At 37.1% G+C, this 16,518-nt stretch overlaps 1 protein-coding gene across 3 annotated transcripts in view; it reads right to left on the reverse strand.

The window, feature by feature from the left end:
• Caap1 (caspase activity and apoptosis inhibitor 1) overlaps nt 1-7,172 on the reverse strand; it is a 78,283-nt gene extending 71,111 nt beyond the window's left edge. For all 3 annotated transcript variants that reach the window (XR_013438149.1, XM_078047724.1, XM_005334191.5), the window contains exons 1-4: nt 6,755-7,172; nt 4,912-5,112; nt 4,047-4,131; nt 2,593-2,668 (exon numbers count right to left, since the gene is read on the reverse strand). Coding sequence is in view for 2 of the 3 variants with exons in the window: in XM_078047724.1 (XP_077903850.1) it covers nt 2,593-2,668; nt 4,047-4,131; nt 4,912-5,112; nt 6,755-7,060 (668 nt within the window). In the remaining variant the exon portion in view is untranslated. The remainder of the gene's footprint in view (nt 1-2,592; nt 2,669-4,046; nt 4,132-4,911; nt 5,113-6,754) is intronic.
• Nucleotides 7,173-16,518: the final 9,346 nt, after the last annotated feature.

Genomic DNA, 16,518 nt, shown 5'->3' on the forward strand with positions numbered 1-16,518 from the left:
GTAATCCCTGCTATTTAGGGGGCTGAGGCAGGAAGATTGCAAGTTCATGGCCAGCCTGGGCAACTTAGCGAGACCCTTGTCTCACAATAAGAAATAAAAAGGGCTGAGGAAATGCGAAATAAACTTAACAAAATTATACTATGTAAATGTATAAACATACCATAGTGAATTTCACCTTTATGTACATCTATAAGGTACCAAAAATTAATAGAAAAATAAATAAATGAGTAAAATGAAGACCAGTAAAGGAAGGAAAATAGGAGGGAGGGAGGGAGGAAAAAGAGGGGGCACTGGGCCCTGAAATGGAGTAGATCAAATTTCACGAATGTACGATTTTATCAAAATGAATCCAACTATTATGTATAATACACTAATAAAGAGAAAAAAAATGGGGATGGGGGTAGAGCAGCCCTGGGTTCTATCTCCAATACACACACACACACACACACACACACACACACACACACACACACACACACAAAGGATAAAATGGGGCACAGATTTAGCTCAGTAGTAGAGAGCTCCTGGGTTCAATGCCTAGTACCACATTAAAAAAAAAAAAAAAAAAGTTCATGTGACCTGTCTTATAACTACATTGTATGAATGAGTTCTTCTCAACAGTCATTTTAAATTAATTCATAATTTTTTTTTAAAGAGAGAATTTTTTTTTAGTTTTCGGTGGACACAACATCTTTATTTTATTTTTATGTGGTGCTGAGGATCGAACCCAGCACCCCGCACATGCCAGGCGAGTGAGTGCAATGCCGCTTGAGCCATATCCCCAGCCCATAAATTTTGTTGAAATAGCTGAATATTTTTATTTTTTTTTAAGAGAAAGACAGACAGACAGACATGATTTTTATTACAATAATTCAAACGGCATGCACTGTACCGTACTTTGTTGTAATGTTTAAGAGAATTAGATTCTATTCTAACTAGGCATCCATTCAATGGCTTTCAACAGTAGAAAAGGTGGCATGAGTGCTCAAATATGGGGAAAAAAGGTATTAAATATTAATATCTCAAAACTGGAAAAAATAGATTTGAATGAAGGGAAAAACTAATGCAGCCAAATAAAAATTCAATTTAGAATTCTATAAGTAACATCAAGAAACAAAATGATGAAGATGATTTAAGAAACTTAGGGCTGGGGATGTAGCTTGTGGTAAAGCATTTGCCTAGCATGCATGAGGCCCTGGGTTCTATCCCCATCTCCATAAAAGAGAAAAAAGAAACTCAAAAGTACTAAAAAGTAACAGGCCTTGTAAAATGCTACTAACTGATGAAGCTTAGTATATTATATAAAGTATTCCCAGCTAAGTATTTCATTAATTTCTTTGGTACTGAGGATTGAACTCAGGAGTGCTTAACCAATGAACCACATCCCGGCACAATTTTTTTGTTTTTTGTTTTTTGAGACAGGGTCTCCATTAGAGGAGACCTTATGATCAGCCTTTGTGGAGATCAGTCTCCACAGAGGCTGATCTCAAACTTGCGAACCTCTTGATTCAGTCAAGTAAATGGGATTACAGAAAACCAATAATAAGACCTATTAAAAATGTGCACATTTTCTATTTAAGTATAAATCACCCTGGAACATCCTAAGTAAGATGCATGTGATGATCAAAAGCCATCAATTAATTATGAGGCAATCAAACAATAAAATAACACCTTTTTAATCCTTTAGGAAAAGTAAATAATTTGATGCTAAGTTTTAACATGAAATTGTTCTTTTTGGTGATGCTTACCAGACAGTCTTCTATTAAAAATCAAAAAATTCTAGATTTCAGCTTAAGTATGTACTACTTATTTATATCACTGCTTCTGGTAATCTTGTATTTGTGATATTGCCTGTACAGCAAAGCTTTTCTTACTCTTCTGGGAAAATGTCAGGCTTTGCAAAAGACAGATACATGTTGGTCTTTGGCAATTACCAGACAATAATTGATTTTTAGGAAGTAATCATCAACAGATGTTAAAGTTAGTGAATGAAAGTTTGATATGCTGTAATAAAGCAGAATAATTTTAAAAAATCAGCATATTGCTTCTTGATTAGTAAGCTTCCCAAGACTTCTGGCACTTTTGTCATCATAATAATCAAATTACACATACTTATAAGTAAATATATGCATGTATATATGTAAATATGAATATGTATGTATACACACAAACCTATATGTAAAAGATTATGTAAACGTATGTAAAATAAACCTTACAAGCTCATCTCTGAAATCAGACTATTGTCACCCAAAATTAATAGACATTACAGTGTTTGGTAGGGTAGGTATTTAATAAATCGTGGGTAACGTGAATAGTATACTCAAAATCCAAACAAGAGATGTGATTCTGCTTCAGATTAGCATCACTGTTGTTCTATATCTATGTATAATAGTTAATGAAAAATTACTAAAATCCTAAAAAGCAGTTAGGTAAATCTTCATATATACTAAAATACTCAATTATTACAAGTAAACAAATTGCATTATTGAATTATTTTATATAAATAAAACACAGAAAATTATTCATATCCTTGATGTTAGGAACTGCCAAAAGAATAAATTCTGAAATGAAAATGAAAGTTTTTTAACTTACTGACTGACTAAATCAGATCCCATCTTAGAGCCATCATCTGCCTCTTCTTCCATATCAGAGTCCATACCATTGTCACCTTGTAAATGAAATACACTATTGAAAACATGTTTAAAATGTCAGAATCATTTACACAAAAGTGTCACCTTTAAAAGTGATGCATGTTTTAAAACTTTATAGTTGTTACAAGTTTACATTTTCAATTATTTGTATTTAAAATGAATCTGGATGCTTTTTTTCTCATTTCCTTCCCTTCACCACATACACACAATAACATATTTTTATTTATTTAAAGACTACATACTTACCTATACATCTATTTCCAGAGCTATAAATCCATTAAACCTCTCTCTTTTTTTTTTTTTGGCAGTACAATGGATTGAACATAGGGCCTCATGCACACTAAGCAAGCACTCTACCACTGAGCTACATCCCCAGCCCTTTTCATTTAAAAAAAGTTTTTTTAGTTGTACATGACACAATGCCTTTATTTATTTTTTTTTAATGTGGTGCTGAGGATCGAACCCAGTGCCTCAGACGTGCAAGGCAAGCACTCTACCACTGAGCTACAACCCCAGCCCTCCCCAGCCCTTTTTAAAATTTTATTTTGGGACAAGGTCTCATTTGCTAGGTTGTCTAATCTAGCCTCCAACTTGTAATGCTCCTGCCTCAGCTTCTTGAGTTGTTGGGATTACAGGAGTGTGCCACCACACATAGAAACGTTTTACATTTAAAAAGTTGTTCTGTCTAAAATTGCATATCTAATTTTTATTTATTTTTCTGTGATGCCAATATTAAAATCTTTGATGTTCCAAAAGAAAAAAAAAGCCTGAAAATCCAAAATTCTAGAAGAATCAGCATCACAAAGAATAGTCATACTTCAAGGGGATATACAAGTATTGGCAAATCACAATAAATTCTTCTAATTCTGCATCTGGGTCTTATCAGAGCAGAAATAACATGCAATATGTCACGAAAAGTTATAAAGAATATAAAGTGGAATTAAAAATTATTTTAAGGAAAATCTTTATCTTCTCAGTAATTTTTAATGGTATTTTTGTAGACATTTTAAATTTTATCTATTACAGTGTACAAATTTATGCTCTTATCTATGTGAGATTTAGAAAAAAATATCAACTTTATTCTTGAAATTCTATTCTGATATATAAATTATATTTATTATTTTTTTAAATTTTAGTTGTAGATGGACACAATACCTTTTTTTTATATATTTTTATGTGATGCCGAGAATCAGACCCAGTGCCTCACACACGCTAGACAAGTGCTCTTCCACTGAGCCACATCCCTGTAAATTATATTTCTCAGTACAAACAGAAGATATTTTTCAGTGATTCCCCAAAAATGAATTTACGGTTACATTTATGAGAAAAAATACCCAAGACTTATGCTGAAAATAGTATAAAAAGTTACCAGAATGTAGAAATATGCATTCTTACCCTCAAGAATCTTCAAGATTTTTTTTTCAGACAGGAGTTCTAATTGTTCTTGGCATAGTTTTTTAATTTCTTCTATTGAACAGTTCTAAAGAAAATGACATTTTAAAAAATTGCATTTACATACTATAGGTCCAATATCAACAGAAAAACTGCTATCGTGAGAAAATTTTTGTTCAACGAAATATTAAAATAAAACAAATTATTAAAGCCCCAAGTAGATTCACATATATCTTTTTGTAGGAGAAAATCTGAAAAACTGCCAGTTATTTCATACATTTGAGACACCTGATGGTAATAAAATCATGTTTGCTAAAGAAACTAAAGTGTGATTCAGTTTCTAGATATTCTTAATCATAGCCTATTTATGTTACGTCTAATTGTTCTAAAGGTTTAAATATTCAATTCTTTATATACTTTAGATACATGATCTTGGGATTAACTTGTTCAAGTCCTCTTTTATAACTGCAAAATCAAAATAACATATTTCCTAAAAAATATTAAAAAATAAATATATGGAAACTCTTGAAAATTTAATGAAATGTAAGTTATTACAAAAATCATTGTATACTGTTATACAACAGTATTTCTTGAAGTACCACAAAGATTTGTTTACTTCTTATGTAGTTACTACCACTGCCTGCATTTAACTGAATTATTTCCATAGTGTCAAAATTTTTCTAAAATATTTTTTCTCAGCACATTTTTAAATATACAAGGCCATCAATGGCTCTCCAAATTCCTTTTCTTATACCTCTTCTAGTAGCTTGTTTTAAATGGTATCACCCAATTATAAATTGTATTCAGTAACATGATTGCTACAAAGTTTATCTATGTATGACTACAGTCTGATAATGAAATAAGGTACCTTTAACACATCAGGAAGCATCTTCTGTAACTTCTTCTCTCCTATAATGCAAAAACATTGCTGGAGCATTTCTTTTTTGTCTGATATATAGAAACTAACTGGTTTTAATGACACAGTCAGATCCAGTCCACCTTCTTCAAGGTCACTGTGCTCTGCCAAGAATAATTCTTTTTCCAAAGTTGGCAAAAGATACTTGGTTTCCTAAAATTAAAAGAATATAAAACTCTCAATAATACTACTTAAAATACATAGAACATGTACATAACGTCATAACACTTTAACAAACTGTTTATTAAACATTTCCAAATTCCTCTTTGCATATTTATCTAAAACAGGAAAGAATATTTAAATATTCAGTATTATTGCACAATTAATTCAAGAAATAGCTTTTAAGGAAAAATATAGCAGGTAAACAAATGAAAATACAGTCAACATTTAGTATAGTTTTAGACTTTTGGTGAATCAGGATATTCCTTCAAGTAGCTATTACTCAAAAGTTTCATGTATGCATTGTCATTCTCCTTAAATTCACATAAATAAAATAGCAATACAATGTTAGAAATCATAAATATCATAAGCAATAAATTTACCATAAGCCACTATTTCTAAAAGTGTTACATAATTTAATCATATTCCAAGCAACCAAGTAATTTCAGTAATTTAAAACACTCATTTTCTTTTTTCTTTTCTATTGAAGGGACACCACTGAGGATTGAACCCAGGGGTGCTCTACCACTGACTACAATCTCAGCCCTTTTTCAAAAATAATTTTAAAAATTTGAGACAGAATCTCCTTAAGTTGTTTAGGCTGGCTTTGAACTTGCCATCTTCCAGTGTCAGCCTCCAGAGTCTCAAGAGTTACAGGTGAAGCAGGCTGTAATCCCAGCTACTTAGGAGGCTGAGGTAGGAGGACTGTAAATTGGTAGCTGGTCCCAGCAAATAATCAAGACCCTATCTCAAAATAAAAAGTAAGGACTGGGGCTGGGGCTCAGTGGTAAAGCTCTTGCCTAGCATTGGAGAGGCACTGGGTTCAATCCCCAGCACCATGTAAACAAAACTAAATAAATAAAATAAAAAGTACTGGGGTTGTAGCTCAGTGATAAAAGACCCCTGGGGTTTAATACCCAATTCCAAAACAAAACAAAACAAAATCAATGACTTCACATTGCCCTTGGGATCATACAGACTATTTATTTGGCCCGTTCAGATAAATGGCCTTTGAATTACTCAAATATAACCTGTTCTTCCTTCAGCTCATACAGGCTGCCTATCAACTATTATAGTGGAGGTACAAAGACAGCCTTGCATAGTTTTTCATTCAGTATGTATTCATTTGTTCTTTAATAAATTATAAATTAATTTTAAAATGGAGGTGTGTTAGTAAACCTGCATAAAATATGGTGCATAAAAACATGGCTTTTGTGGAGCCAGACAATGGATTCAAATCTAGGAGCTACTAACAACTCCTACTCCTTAACCTCTCTGGGCCTCAATTTTTCTCATGTGTAGTTAATCTTAACCCAAAAGGTGAAGATAGAGAAATAAATCGTCTGGCTCACAAGGGCATTGAAGGCCACCAAGCTCCTGACCCATACATACTTATAGGGAATAAAGGAGACCACGAGTGGAAAGGACCTAAAGTTCAAAAAATAACAAAGTTAACTGTTTCACTAAACCCGGAAACTTGGAAGTTCAAGACATTGGAGTGGGTTCATCAAGGCTCCGGACCATGAACTTCGGGAACCAGTGGACCCTGGGGCTTTCTGCCCCACCGGGTCTAGTAGTCCTCCCTCTTCCGAAGCAGCGGCAGCTGCGGGAAGCGGCGAGAGGGGAGCGCACGCACCTGCTGCAGAGAGCCGGAGACACTGGAAGAAGAGTCGGTGCTTCTCCGTTTCCGGCGCTCGCCACGATCCGCGCCGCTCGTGCCCCAGCAGCTGCCTCCGCTCCCGGCGCCGGTGACACTTCCACTGAAGCTGGCGTTGCCGCAGCAGCTGACGCTCCCGCAACCGCTGGTGCTCCCGCAGCCGCTGGTGCTTCCACTGCCGCTGCTGGCAAGGACCGGTACGAGGTCCGGGGCTGCGAGTGCCGCGGACGCATCCTGGCCGCTTCGTTTGCGCCGCTTCTCCCGGGAAGATTTCTTCCCCGTCATGATCCCTTCGCTGCAACCATCCGGGAAAGCCCGCCGTCTCCGGAGCTACCGAATCTGACTCCAGCAGCAGCGGACGGCGAGCGCTGGCGTCGCGGGTTTGCGTCACTTCCGGCCTTGGCGCAGACTGTGGTGTGTTGTTCCTGGAGGCGGTGTCGCGACCTGACGCGATGCCCACGCCAATTGCGGTGATAAATTGGAGCGGGTAAGGCGCGGTGTTGGCGACCTCGTTGGGATTATTTTTGAGTTTCTGCGTCTACAAAGGACAGAAGGTGGAGTTTTGCAGCTGCTCTTCCTTTTGGATACCTCTTTTCGGTGTTAGTACAAAGCAACGGTGTAGTTGCTGGCTCCGCGTTGGTCTCTAAATTGTACACTAGTAACAGTATAACAAATTTTAGGGAAAAATAGTTTCATCTTGTTGCCGTCACTGGTGCAAATTTTTTTTTAGAAAATGTAGTTCAGGGAATTGTAGAAGAATGGGGATCTCGGGCCTCCTTTTTTTTTTCTTCATTAGGAGTCATTTCTAGGCATATTATCACGTTACTTCGAAAGGTGCCCAGAGCCGGGTGGGTGGGCGCATGCCTGTAATCCCAGCTACTCGGGAGGCTGAGGCAGGAGGATTGCAAGTTCCAAAGCCAGTATGGGCAGTAAGAAGACACAATCTATTTAAAAGACATTACTTAAAAAGACGGGGCGGGGGGGGGTATTGCAGATGAAGCTCAGTGTCCCTGGTTCAATCCCCAGGGGTGGGGGTGGGGAGGCATTTAGAAAAAAGACATTCAAAAGGCAAGACATTTGATGATAGTATTTCAACCTGAAGGTTAAGTTGAGGCACACTGAAAGTAAGAACGGAGAGTTTTATTAGAGACCAAAATTAAGATGACCACATGTGGCGGTGAATTCTAGTTTATGTAGAGTAAATATTCCCAAAATGGCATAAGAGAGGTCTGATATTTTGCTGCTTGTTTTTGTGTTTGAGAGGTGTCACAGTGTTGCCCAGGCTAGCTTCTAACTCCTGAGCTCAAACTATCTGTCCTCAGCCTCCCAAGGAGTGTGACAACAGGCAGGCACCACACCCAGTGAAGCCTGGGTTTTTATAGACAACAAAAAGGTTACACCAAACAGGTTGTTCAGATATTGCACTGGTTGACAAAAATAACACAGGACATCAATTGCTGGTTTTCACTTATGTTATACATTCCTTTTAAGAATTATGGTAAGAAGGAAAAAAGTATCGGTGGAGTCTGTAGAAACATGCAAGTTAGGTCAGACTATACCAGATGATTGAAGTTTCACCTCACGTAGAGCTAGTCATAATCTACCAGGAAGAAATGATAACTGTTTGAAGGTGTTAGGTAGTAATTAGTAATCAGCATTAGAAGCAAACCTACAACATAAGATCACGGTTTTCTTTAAATTGTTTTGAAGACTAATGAATAATCAAACAACTTGTAGAAAAACAACAGAAGTACTAACCTGGAGCCAGGGGCAGGTGGAAAAGAGGGGAGTCAATTAAGAAATATGTCAAGAAAGAAAAGTGATGGGGATAACTCCTAACAGGGTTAACTGGGATCATTCATTGTACAGTTAGGATTTATGGCCATAGGTTAATCAGTGTGTATCAGGGGGAAATTTCTTCAGTAGCACAGATGTACTAAGATGAAATTTGCCCAGTTATTCACCCCAGAACCCACATTAACATTTAATTGCTTATAGATGAAGCCCCCCTGAATGGGATGGTTGCGATGATAGTTCCAGAAAGGATCAACTAGAGTAAAAAATTCCACTGCTTGATGTGAAGGAGGAGTTAGACATCTGATTGGTGACTGCTGCAGAAAGCTGCAGAAGACAGACCTCAGTTCTCAGGGCAAACAAATAAGTAATACATTTGGAAGTAGTATTTAGTTTGCTTTGGGTTCTCTGCTCAGAGGCAACCCACTCTTTTCCTCTCTTGAGAGTAATCTTTGCTGAGCTTTACTTTCATTTAAAATAAAATTCTCATGCTTGGTTTTCAGTGTCTTTGACTCTAGATTTTCTTTCATCCGATCAAGAACTTGTGGGAGGCCAACCTTATGGGTGACTGAGTTACACTCCCCAGCTGGGTGCTGAGGTGCTCAGTCACAGAAATGGGTGTGTCTTGCTACAGACCCATGGGTGAAGCTATGCTCACCTGTTCCTTTGTAATATAAACCCTTGCCCTGTTTAGGATAGAATCTTCCATGGAAGTGCCTTGTGTGTGTCCCCTCCTCTTACTGTGCCCTTGGGTGTGGCCTACCCAGGTGTCAGTCAACCTGCTGACAGTGGACATCATGAAGATAGACTCAGCCCCCTGAAACCTGACCCCTTGCCTCATTTGAATAGCTTCTCCTCCATAAAAAGGGTCAGCACGTGCTCAATCTCTCTCTCTTTCTGCAGACCCTTAAGGTCAGAGGAGCCGTCACAGCGACCCCAAAGAAAAAGGTATTTGTGTCTCTTGTGTGGTTATTTCGTGCAGCCCAGTTAGCCCAGTTTAACTAGAGTGACCCCTGAGTCTTTTAGTCGCGAGAACAGAAACCCGGCAAGAACTAAAATTTGGAGCTTCAGCACCCCACTCACCTGTGACAGACAAATATGCTTAATCTGATTTAAATACTACACAATATATACCTGTGTAGAAACCTCACATTACTATTAATATGTTCAATTAAACAATTTTAAATTGTACACTATTTTAATTTTAAAAGAACTCTGCTGCGAGTTAATTTTCATTGTCTCTGGTGGGTATGGAGGTCCATTCCAGAGGAGGTCCATTTTTGATATGAGAAAGATAAATCCAGTCCATGCCCTTTAATTTTGCTACACAGGAACTGTATAACCATACCTGATTGTGTCCCTTCTTAAAAAGTTGGATAGTCTTTTGATTTCACTTCTAGTAGAAAACATCTCCAGGTTGAAAATTGTGATCTTTCATAATATCTTTGTCTCCCAGGAACTTTCTGTTAAAACAATCCTTAGTTAACTTGCAATTTTTTTGCAAGAAGTTTTGTAAGACCTTTACAGTAATGGAGAATTTCTCTTTTGAGAAGACCTGGATATATTAAGACAGGTTCGTGGGGTTCCCTGCTATTTCAAAGAGAAAGTTAGTGTTTTCCAAATGGAGTGGAACAAAGGTTGAGTAAATTCAGCAGGATAGCCTTTGGTCAGGGAAGGTTAGAAACCTCTGTCAAATTTCTCAAAAGAAGAAACACAAATGGCCAACAAATATACACACACACAAAAAAAATGTTCAACACCCCTAGCAAACACAGAAATGCAAATCAAAACCACACTGAGGGGGCTGGGCATGTGGCTCAAGTGGTAGCGCGTGCGGCCCGGGTTGTGTCTGCTGAAAACTAAATAAAAAATAAATAAAATATTAGAAAAAGATAAAAAAAAAAAAAACACTGAGATTTCACCTCACATCAGTTTGAATAACAATCATCACAAATACAAATAAATGCTGGTGAGAATATGGGAGAAAAGGTACACATACATTGTTGGTGGGACTGCAAAGTAGTACAACTACTGTGGAAAGCAGTATACAGTTTCCTCAAAAGACTAGGAATGGAACTACTCAACTTTGAATTTTTTTGCAAGAATTTTAGTAAGACCTTGACAGAAGCAGACCTATTTATCCTACTCCTTGGTATTTATCCAAAAGAACTAGAACAGCATACTGTAATGATAACAGGCACATCAATGATTATAGCAGAACAATTCACAAGTTAGGGAACCAGCGTAGGTGCCCATCAACAGAAGAATGGATAAAGAAAATGTAATGCACACACACACACACACACAAAATCACAAAATGAAGTTTTCTCAGGCACCAAAAAGAATGAAATTATGTCACTTGAGAATGTCATGCTAAGTGAAATAAGTCAGAAAGTCAAAGGTCAAATGTTTTCTTTCACATGAGGAAACTAAAGCAAAATATGAGAAGAAAGGGCAGGAATTCCATGAAAACAGAAGGGAGATCAAAGGGGTATAGGAAGGATTTGATGGGGAGGAACTGCAGAATGAAAAAGAGCAAATTATGCTACATACGTATGTGAATATACCACAGTAATTCCACCGTTATGCATATCTATAAAGCATCAATTTAAAAAAATTGAAGGGCTGGGGATGTGGCTCAAGCGGTAGCGCGCTCGCCTGGCATGCGTGCGGCCCGGCTTCGATCCTCAGCACCACACACCAACAAAGATGTTGTGTCCGCCGAGAACTAAGAAAAAATAAATAAATGTTAAAATTCTCTCTCTCTCTCTGTCCCCCCCCCCTCTCTCTCTCTCACTCTCTCTTATAAAAAAAAATAATAAAAAAATAAAAAATAAAAAAATTGAAGACCAGTGAAGTAGATGAAGGAGAACATTGGGAACTTGGGGGGGGGGGGCGGGTGGAAGAGAGGAATTACTGGGGACTAAAATGGAGCAAATTATATTCCATGCATGTATGAAAATGTCAAAATGAACCCCACAATTATGAACAATGTCTTAATAAAACATTTTTTAAAACTGTCAATTCTGCCAGTTGGATTGTTGCTATTCCATTTATGTATTCTACCAAATCCGATGACTGAAGATGATAAGCATAATGAAAATGTTGAAACATTGGCCATTCACCTACAAATAGGCTGAATTATTTAGCTAAAGGAATGTGTTTGCCATTAAGAGTGGAATTCAGAAGGGACTCCCCAAGAAGAAATATTCTTTTCTAGTAGGATTTTTCCTACCATTTGGGCCATGACTCTGTAGCATAGAAGTACTTCAACCCAACGAGAAAAAGTGCAAATCATTACCAAAGTGTATTCATATCCCTGAGATGGTAGCAAATGAACAAATTTTGATTGTCATATCTCAAAAGGTCCTTGTGACCCATAAAATAGCTTTCCAGGGTTACATTTGGGACGGACAGTGCAATGGGAGTATACCCTTTGAGCAACTCTAAAAGATGTTTTCCAATAATATTGTTATAGACAGGTTATCATTATATCAGGATTCCAATGAGTTCACTCATGGAGATGTTGTAATAAGTGTAACTAAAATCCCATGGGGAGAATTGGTCTGTCATTTGGGGTACCATACACTAATTTTAAAGGGGAAAGTTGTTCCTTTACTATTTAGTATTTGTAATTGCTTCTCAGGGACTTTTGTACCTCTTTTAACAGTAACTATGAAGGCTGTTCAATAAATTTGTCCTTTAGATCTAGGATGCATAACATCTACTAGATGACTGCTTTTCTTTTCAGGGGAATCTACTTTTGAATGTCCAGGAATGTATAATAGTCAATGATTTGAGTTTTTTATTGTTTCTAATAGGTCTAAAACTTGACCATCAGCCATTCCAAAATAGCCTTTGAAAGTTTTTTCCCAAAGAATGTTTGTAATAAGCACAGATTTGTCTGCATTTTGTTGTCATTGCTCTCTTATTCTCTCTCTTTCAATTTACCACCATTTGGAAAAGTTAAAGTGCAAGCTTGGTTACAGCTTTTTGCATCTAAATTGTTAAAATCCTCTAATGGATTATACCAGTTTGCCTTTTTAACCATTCTTTAGCTCTTCCTTCAGAAACTAACATGTGAACCAACCAATAAAGGTTGGATCAAAAGTTTGGATATTTAGGTCAAATTCTCTAGCAAATCCTATGGGGGCCTTGGTTGGTCAGGAAAATCCCTAAAAATACTCTTTTTTTTTTTTTTTGTATTGGGTATTGTACCCAGGGCCTTAGTGCATGCTAGGCAAACACTCTAATACTGAGCTACATCTCCAGCCCTTTTTATTTTTAGTCAGAATCTTGCTAATTTGTCCAAGTGGACTTGAACTTGTGATCCGTCTACATCAGTTTTGTAAGTAGCTTCAATTATAGGTATATGCCATCACACCTAATCCGACAGTTCTTTCAAATTCAGATTTGTTCCATAGTTCATAATATTAAGGTTGGTGCTCCTCTATCAGTTACTGACTTTTCCTGAAAGGAACTGCCAGAACAGAAGTCTTGGGTGGCTGACTCTAGCAGATTGGGTTTTATCTGGAAGAGGAAGAGGATAAAAAGAAGGAAGTATTACCTCAGGAAGAGATGGAGAACAGGGTAGATTTGGTATGGAAAGTTTTGACAAGAGATGTAAAAGGGGTGCTTAAGGAGCAGCTGGGAGGGGAGCAAGAGGAGCATCGAAGGTGGTAGAAGTTTCTGGAACTTTTTAAATCCAGGTATCTCCCTTTTTTGGTTCTGAAATAAATTCTGACAATTTCTTTTTCATTTCCTGGAGAAGGACTATTCTTTGAATTTCTTTTGGATACTTCTAGGTACCACTAAAAGTAATTTTCCCACTGTTTTTAAAACTAAGTTTTTGCAACTGACTGCACAAATTATCAATTTTAGGTTCAAAAGACCCCATTTGGGCCACTGTAATTTGGGGTTGTCCCAAATCTTGTAGGCCCATTGTCCTAAGTATGCTACATAAATCCACCTGGAGTTTTGGCGGAGGTGGGGGAGTGGTGATGTTCTTTAAGAGAAAGGCCATGCTCCCATGAGCAGTTTCCTATAGTCTTTTGATTGTGACCAAAGGGAATGTGAGTCAATTTTGGCTCTTTTGGGTTAAAAGTCCCTAAAATGTTCCTTTAGGGACAAATGTGAAGCCCCAGCAACTCATTTTAATGCTAGGATGAATACCAGGTAATATCTGTTTTACAGAAGGGCCTTAAGGAGGGTGATTCATAGTGGGATGGGGAGAGGGAGCGTGGGAGGAATAGACGAACTCTAGATAGGGCAGACGGGCTGGAGGAGAAGGGAGGGGGCATGGGGTTGGAAATGATGGTGGAATGTGATAGACATTATTATCCAAAGTAAATGTATAAAGACACGAATTGGTGTGAATATATTTGTATACAACCAGATATATGAAAAATTTGCTCTATATGTGTAACAAGAATTGTAATACATTCTGCTGTCACATATAAATAAAAATAATAATAAAAAGAATACATATCACCTATAGAATTTCTTGCCAAAATAATTTACTCTTAATCTAACCAAGTCTCTGGCTGTAGCTTTCAGTTCAGTTTATAGGAAACAGTTTTCATATGCAGACTCTTAAGATGGTGTCCAAGGATCCTATCTCTGGTATTCAGAGCCTTTAGTAATCCACCCTCCTTGAGTAACCTGCTTCCAACCAACAGAATACTTAATACTGAGATATGACTTTTTGATTAGGTTTTAAAGATTCCAACTTTGGTCCTGCTAGCAGACTCTCTTCTTATTGGCTTTGATAAAGCAAATTGTCGTGTTGACCAAAGAAAAAGAAAAACAAAACACAAGGACAACCCTTCTGGTCAACAGTTAGCTGGGAACTCAGTCCAAGGACCCAAGAAGACATGAACATCAGCTTCATGTGAGCTTCAAAATAAATCTGTCCCCAGAGTCTTTAAAAGTAACTTATCAGCCTTAACTGATGCCTTGATTTAGTGTCATGTGAAACAGGCTAGCAGCTGTGAGAAAATAAGTGGGGGGAATTTTTTTTTTTTAAGTGCTCAAGATCAAACACAGGAATTTGTGCATGCACAGCAAGTAGCCTGTGGCTGAACTATACCTCCCAGTCCATATTTTTTAAGCCATTAATTTTTGGAGTGATTGATTAAGCAAAAATAGATAATACATAAGGGTTTTAGAAGTATATAGTATAAATAAAAACTGTGGGGCTTCACATTCTAGAGTAGCCTAGACTCTTCAAAGATAATATTTTAAAAACAAGATGGGCTGTTCTAGATTGAGACTAAAGAGACATATGACTATATAACTAATACAATAAATAAGTCTTGATTATTTAGGTTAGATCCTTTCAAAGCATAAGTTGCAAAAGGCATTCTTCGAGCAAACAAGAACATCTGAAACATGGACTAGATATTAGATATTATGAAATTAGTAATTTTCTTAAGTGCAATGATATTACAATTATAAAGAATGTTATTAAAAATGCCCTGATTCTTGGAGGCATCAATACCAGACTTAAACTATACTACAGACCTACAGTAACAAAAACAGCATGGCATTGGCACCAAAACAAACACGAAGACCAATGGTACAGAATAGACGATACAGAGACAAACCTAAATACATAGTTATAACATATTAGACAAAGGTGCCATAAACATTCATTGGAGAAGAGATAGCCTCTCAACAAATGGTGCTGGGAAAACTGGAAATCTATATGTGGCAAAATGAAATTAAACCCCTATCTCTCACCCTGCACAAATATCAATTCAAAGTGGATCAAGGACCTAGGCATTAGACCAGAGACTCTGCACCTACAAAAAGAAAAAGTAAGCCCAAATCTCCACCATGTCGGCTTAGGAACCAAATTCCTCAACAAGACTCCTAAAATGCAAGAAGTAAAATCAGGAATTGATAAGCTAGATGGTATCAAACTAAATAGCTTCTTCACAGCAAAGGAAACAATCAGAATGTGAACAGGGCATACAGAATGGGAGAAAATCTTTGCCACCTGCACCTCAGATAGAGCATTAATCTCCAGGATATATAAAGAACTCAAAAAACTTAACACCAAAAAGACAAAACCCAATCAATAAATGCAAAAAGGAACTGAACAGACACTTCACAGAAGGCTTCCTTAAGGAAGTTCAGATATGATACAATCAAGTCAAAAGAGCAAATACATATCACCCATGGAGTTTCTTGCCAAAATAACTTAATATAACTAAGCCAGTTGCAATCAGTCAACAAATATATGAAAAAATGCTCAGCATGTCTAGCAATTGGAAAAATGCAAATTAAACTGCACTGTGATTTCATGTCACTCTAGTCAGAATGGCAGCAATCAAGAATATGAGTAACGATAAATGTTGGCAAGGATGTGGGGGAAAAGGTACACTCATACATTGCTGGTGGGACTGCAAATTGGCGCAACCATTCTAGAAAGCAAAATGAAGATTCTTCAGAAAACTTGGAATGGAACCACCATTTGACCTAGTTATCCTACTCCTTGGCATATACCCCAAGGGCTTAAAATCAGCATACATTAGTGACATGGCACATCAATGTTTAAAAGCAGCTCAATTCACAATAGCTAAGCTGTGGAACCAAATTAGGTGCCCTTCAAACAGATGAATGGATAATATACACTTCAGCCCTTTTTGAGATAGGTTCTCACTTAGCTGCGCAGGCTGGTCTCAAAAGTTATAATCTTCCTGCCTCAGTTTTCCAAATAGCTGGAATTACAGCTGAGTGTCATTGCACATTGCCTCTGCAATTTAATTTTAAGCAGTTTCAAAAGAAAGTTTATATGCAGAGAGAAAATATGACAAAACATTAACAATTGTAGATTATATAGTTCCTAACTTACAATGGTTCTACTTTTCTTTTTTTACTTTTTGATGATGTGAAAGCAGTAAGAAAAACTCTCATATTTTGAACTTTTCCCAGGCTAGTTATAT

The sequence above is a fragment of the Ictidomys tridecemlineatus genome, chromosome 4 (genome assembly GCF_052094955.1).
Source record: "Ictidomys tridecemlineatus isolate mIctTri1 chromosome 4, mIctTri1.hap1, whole genome shotgun sequence".
NCBI lineage: Eukaryota > Metazoa > Chordata > Mammalia > Rodentia > Sciuridae > Ictidomys > Ictidomys tridecemlineatus.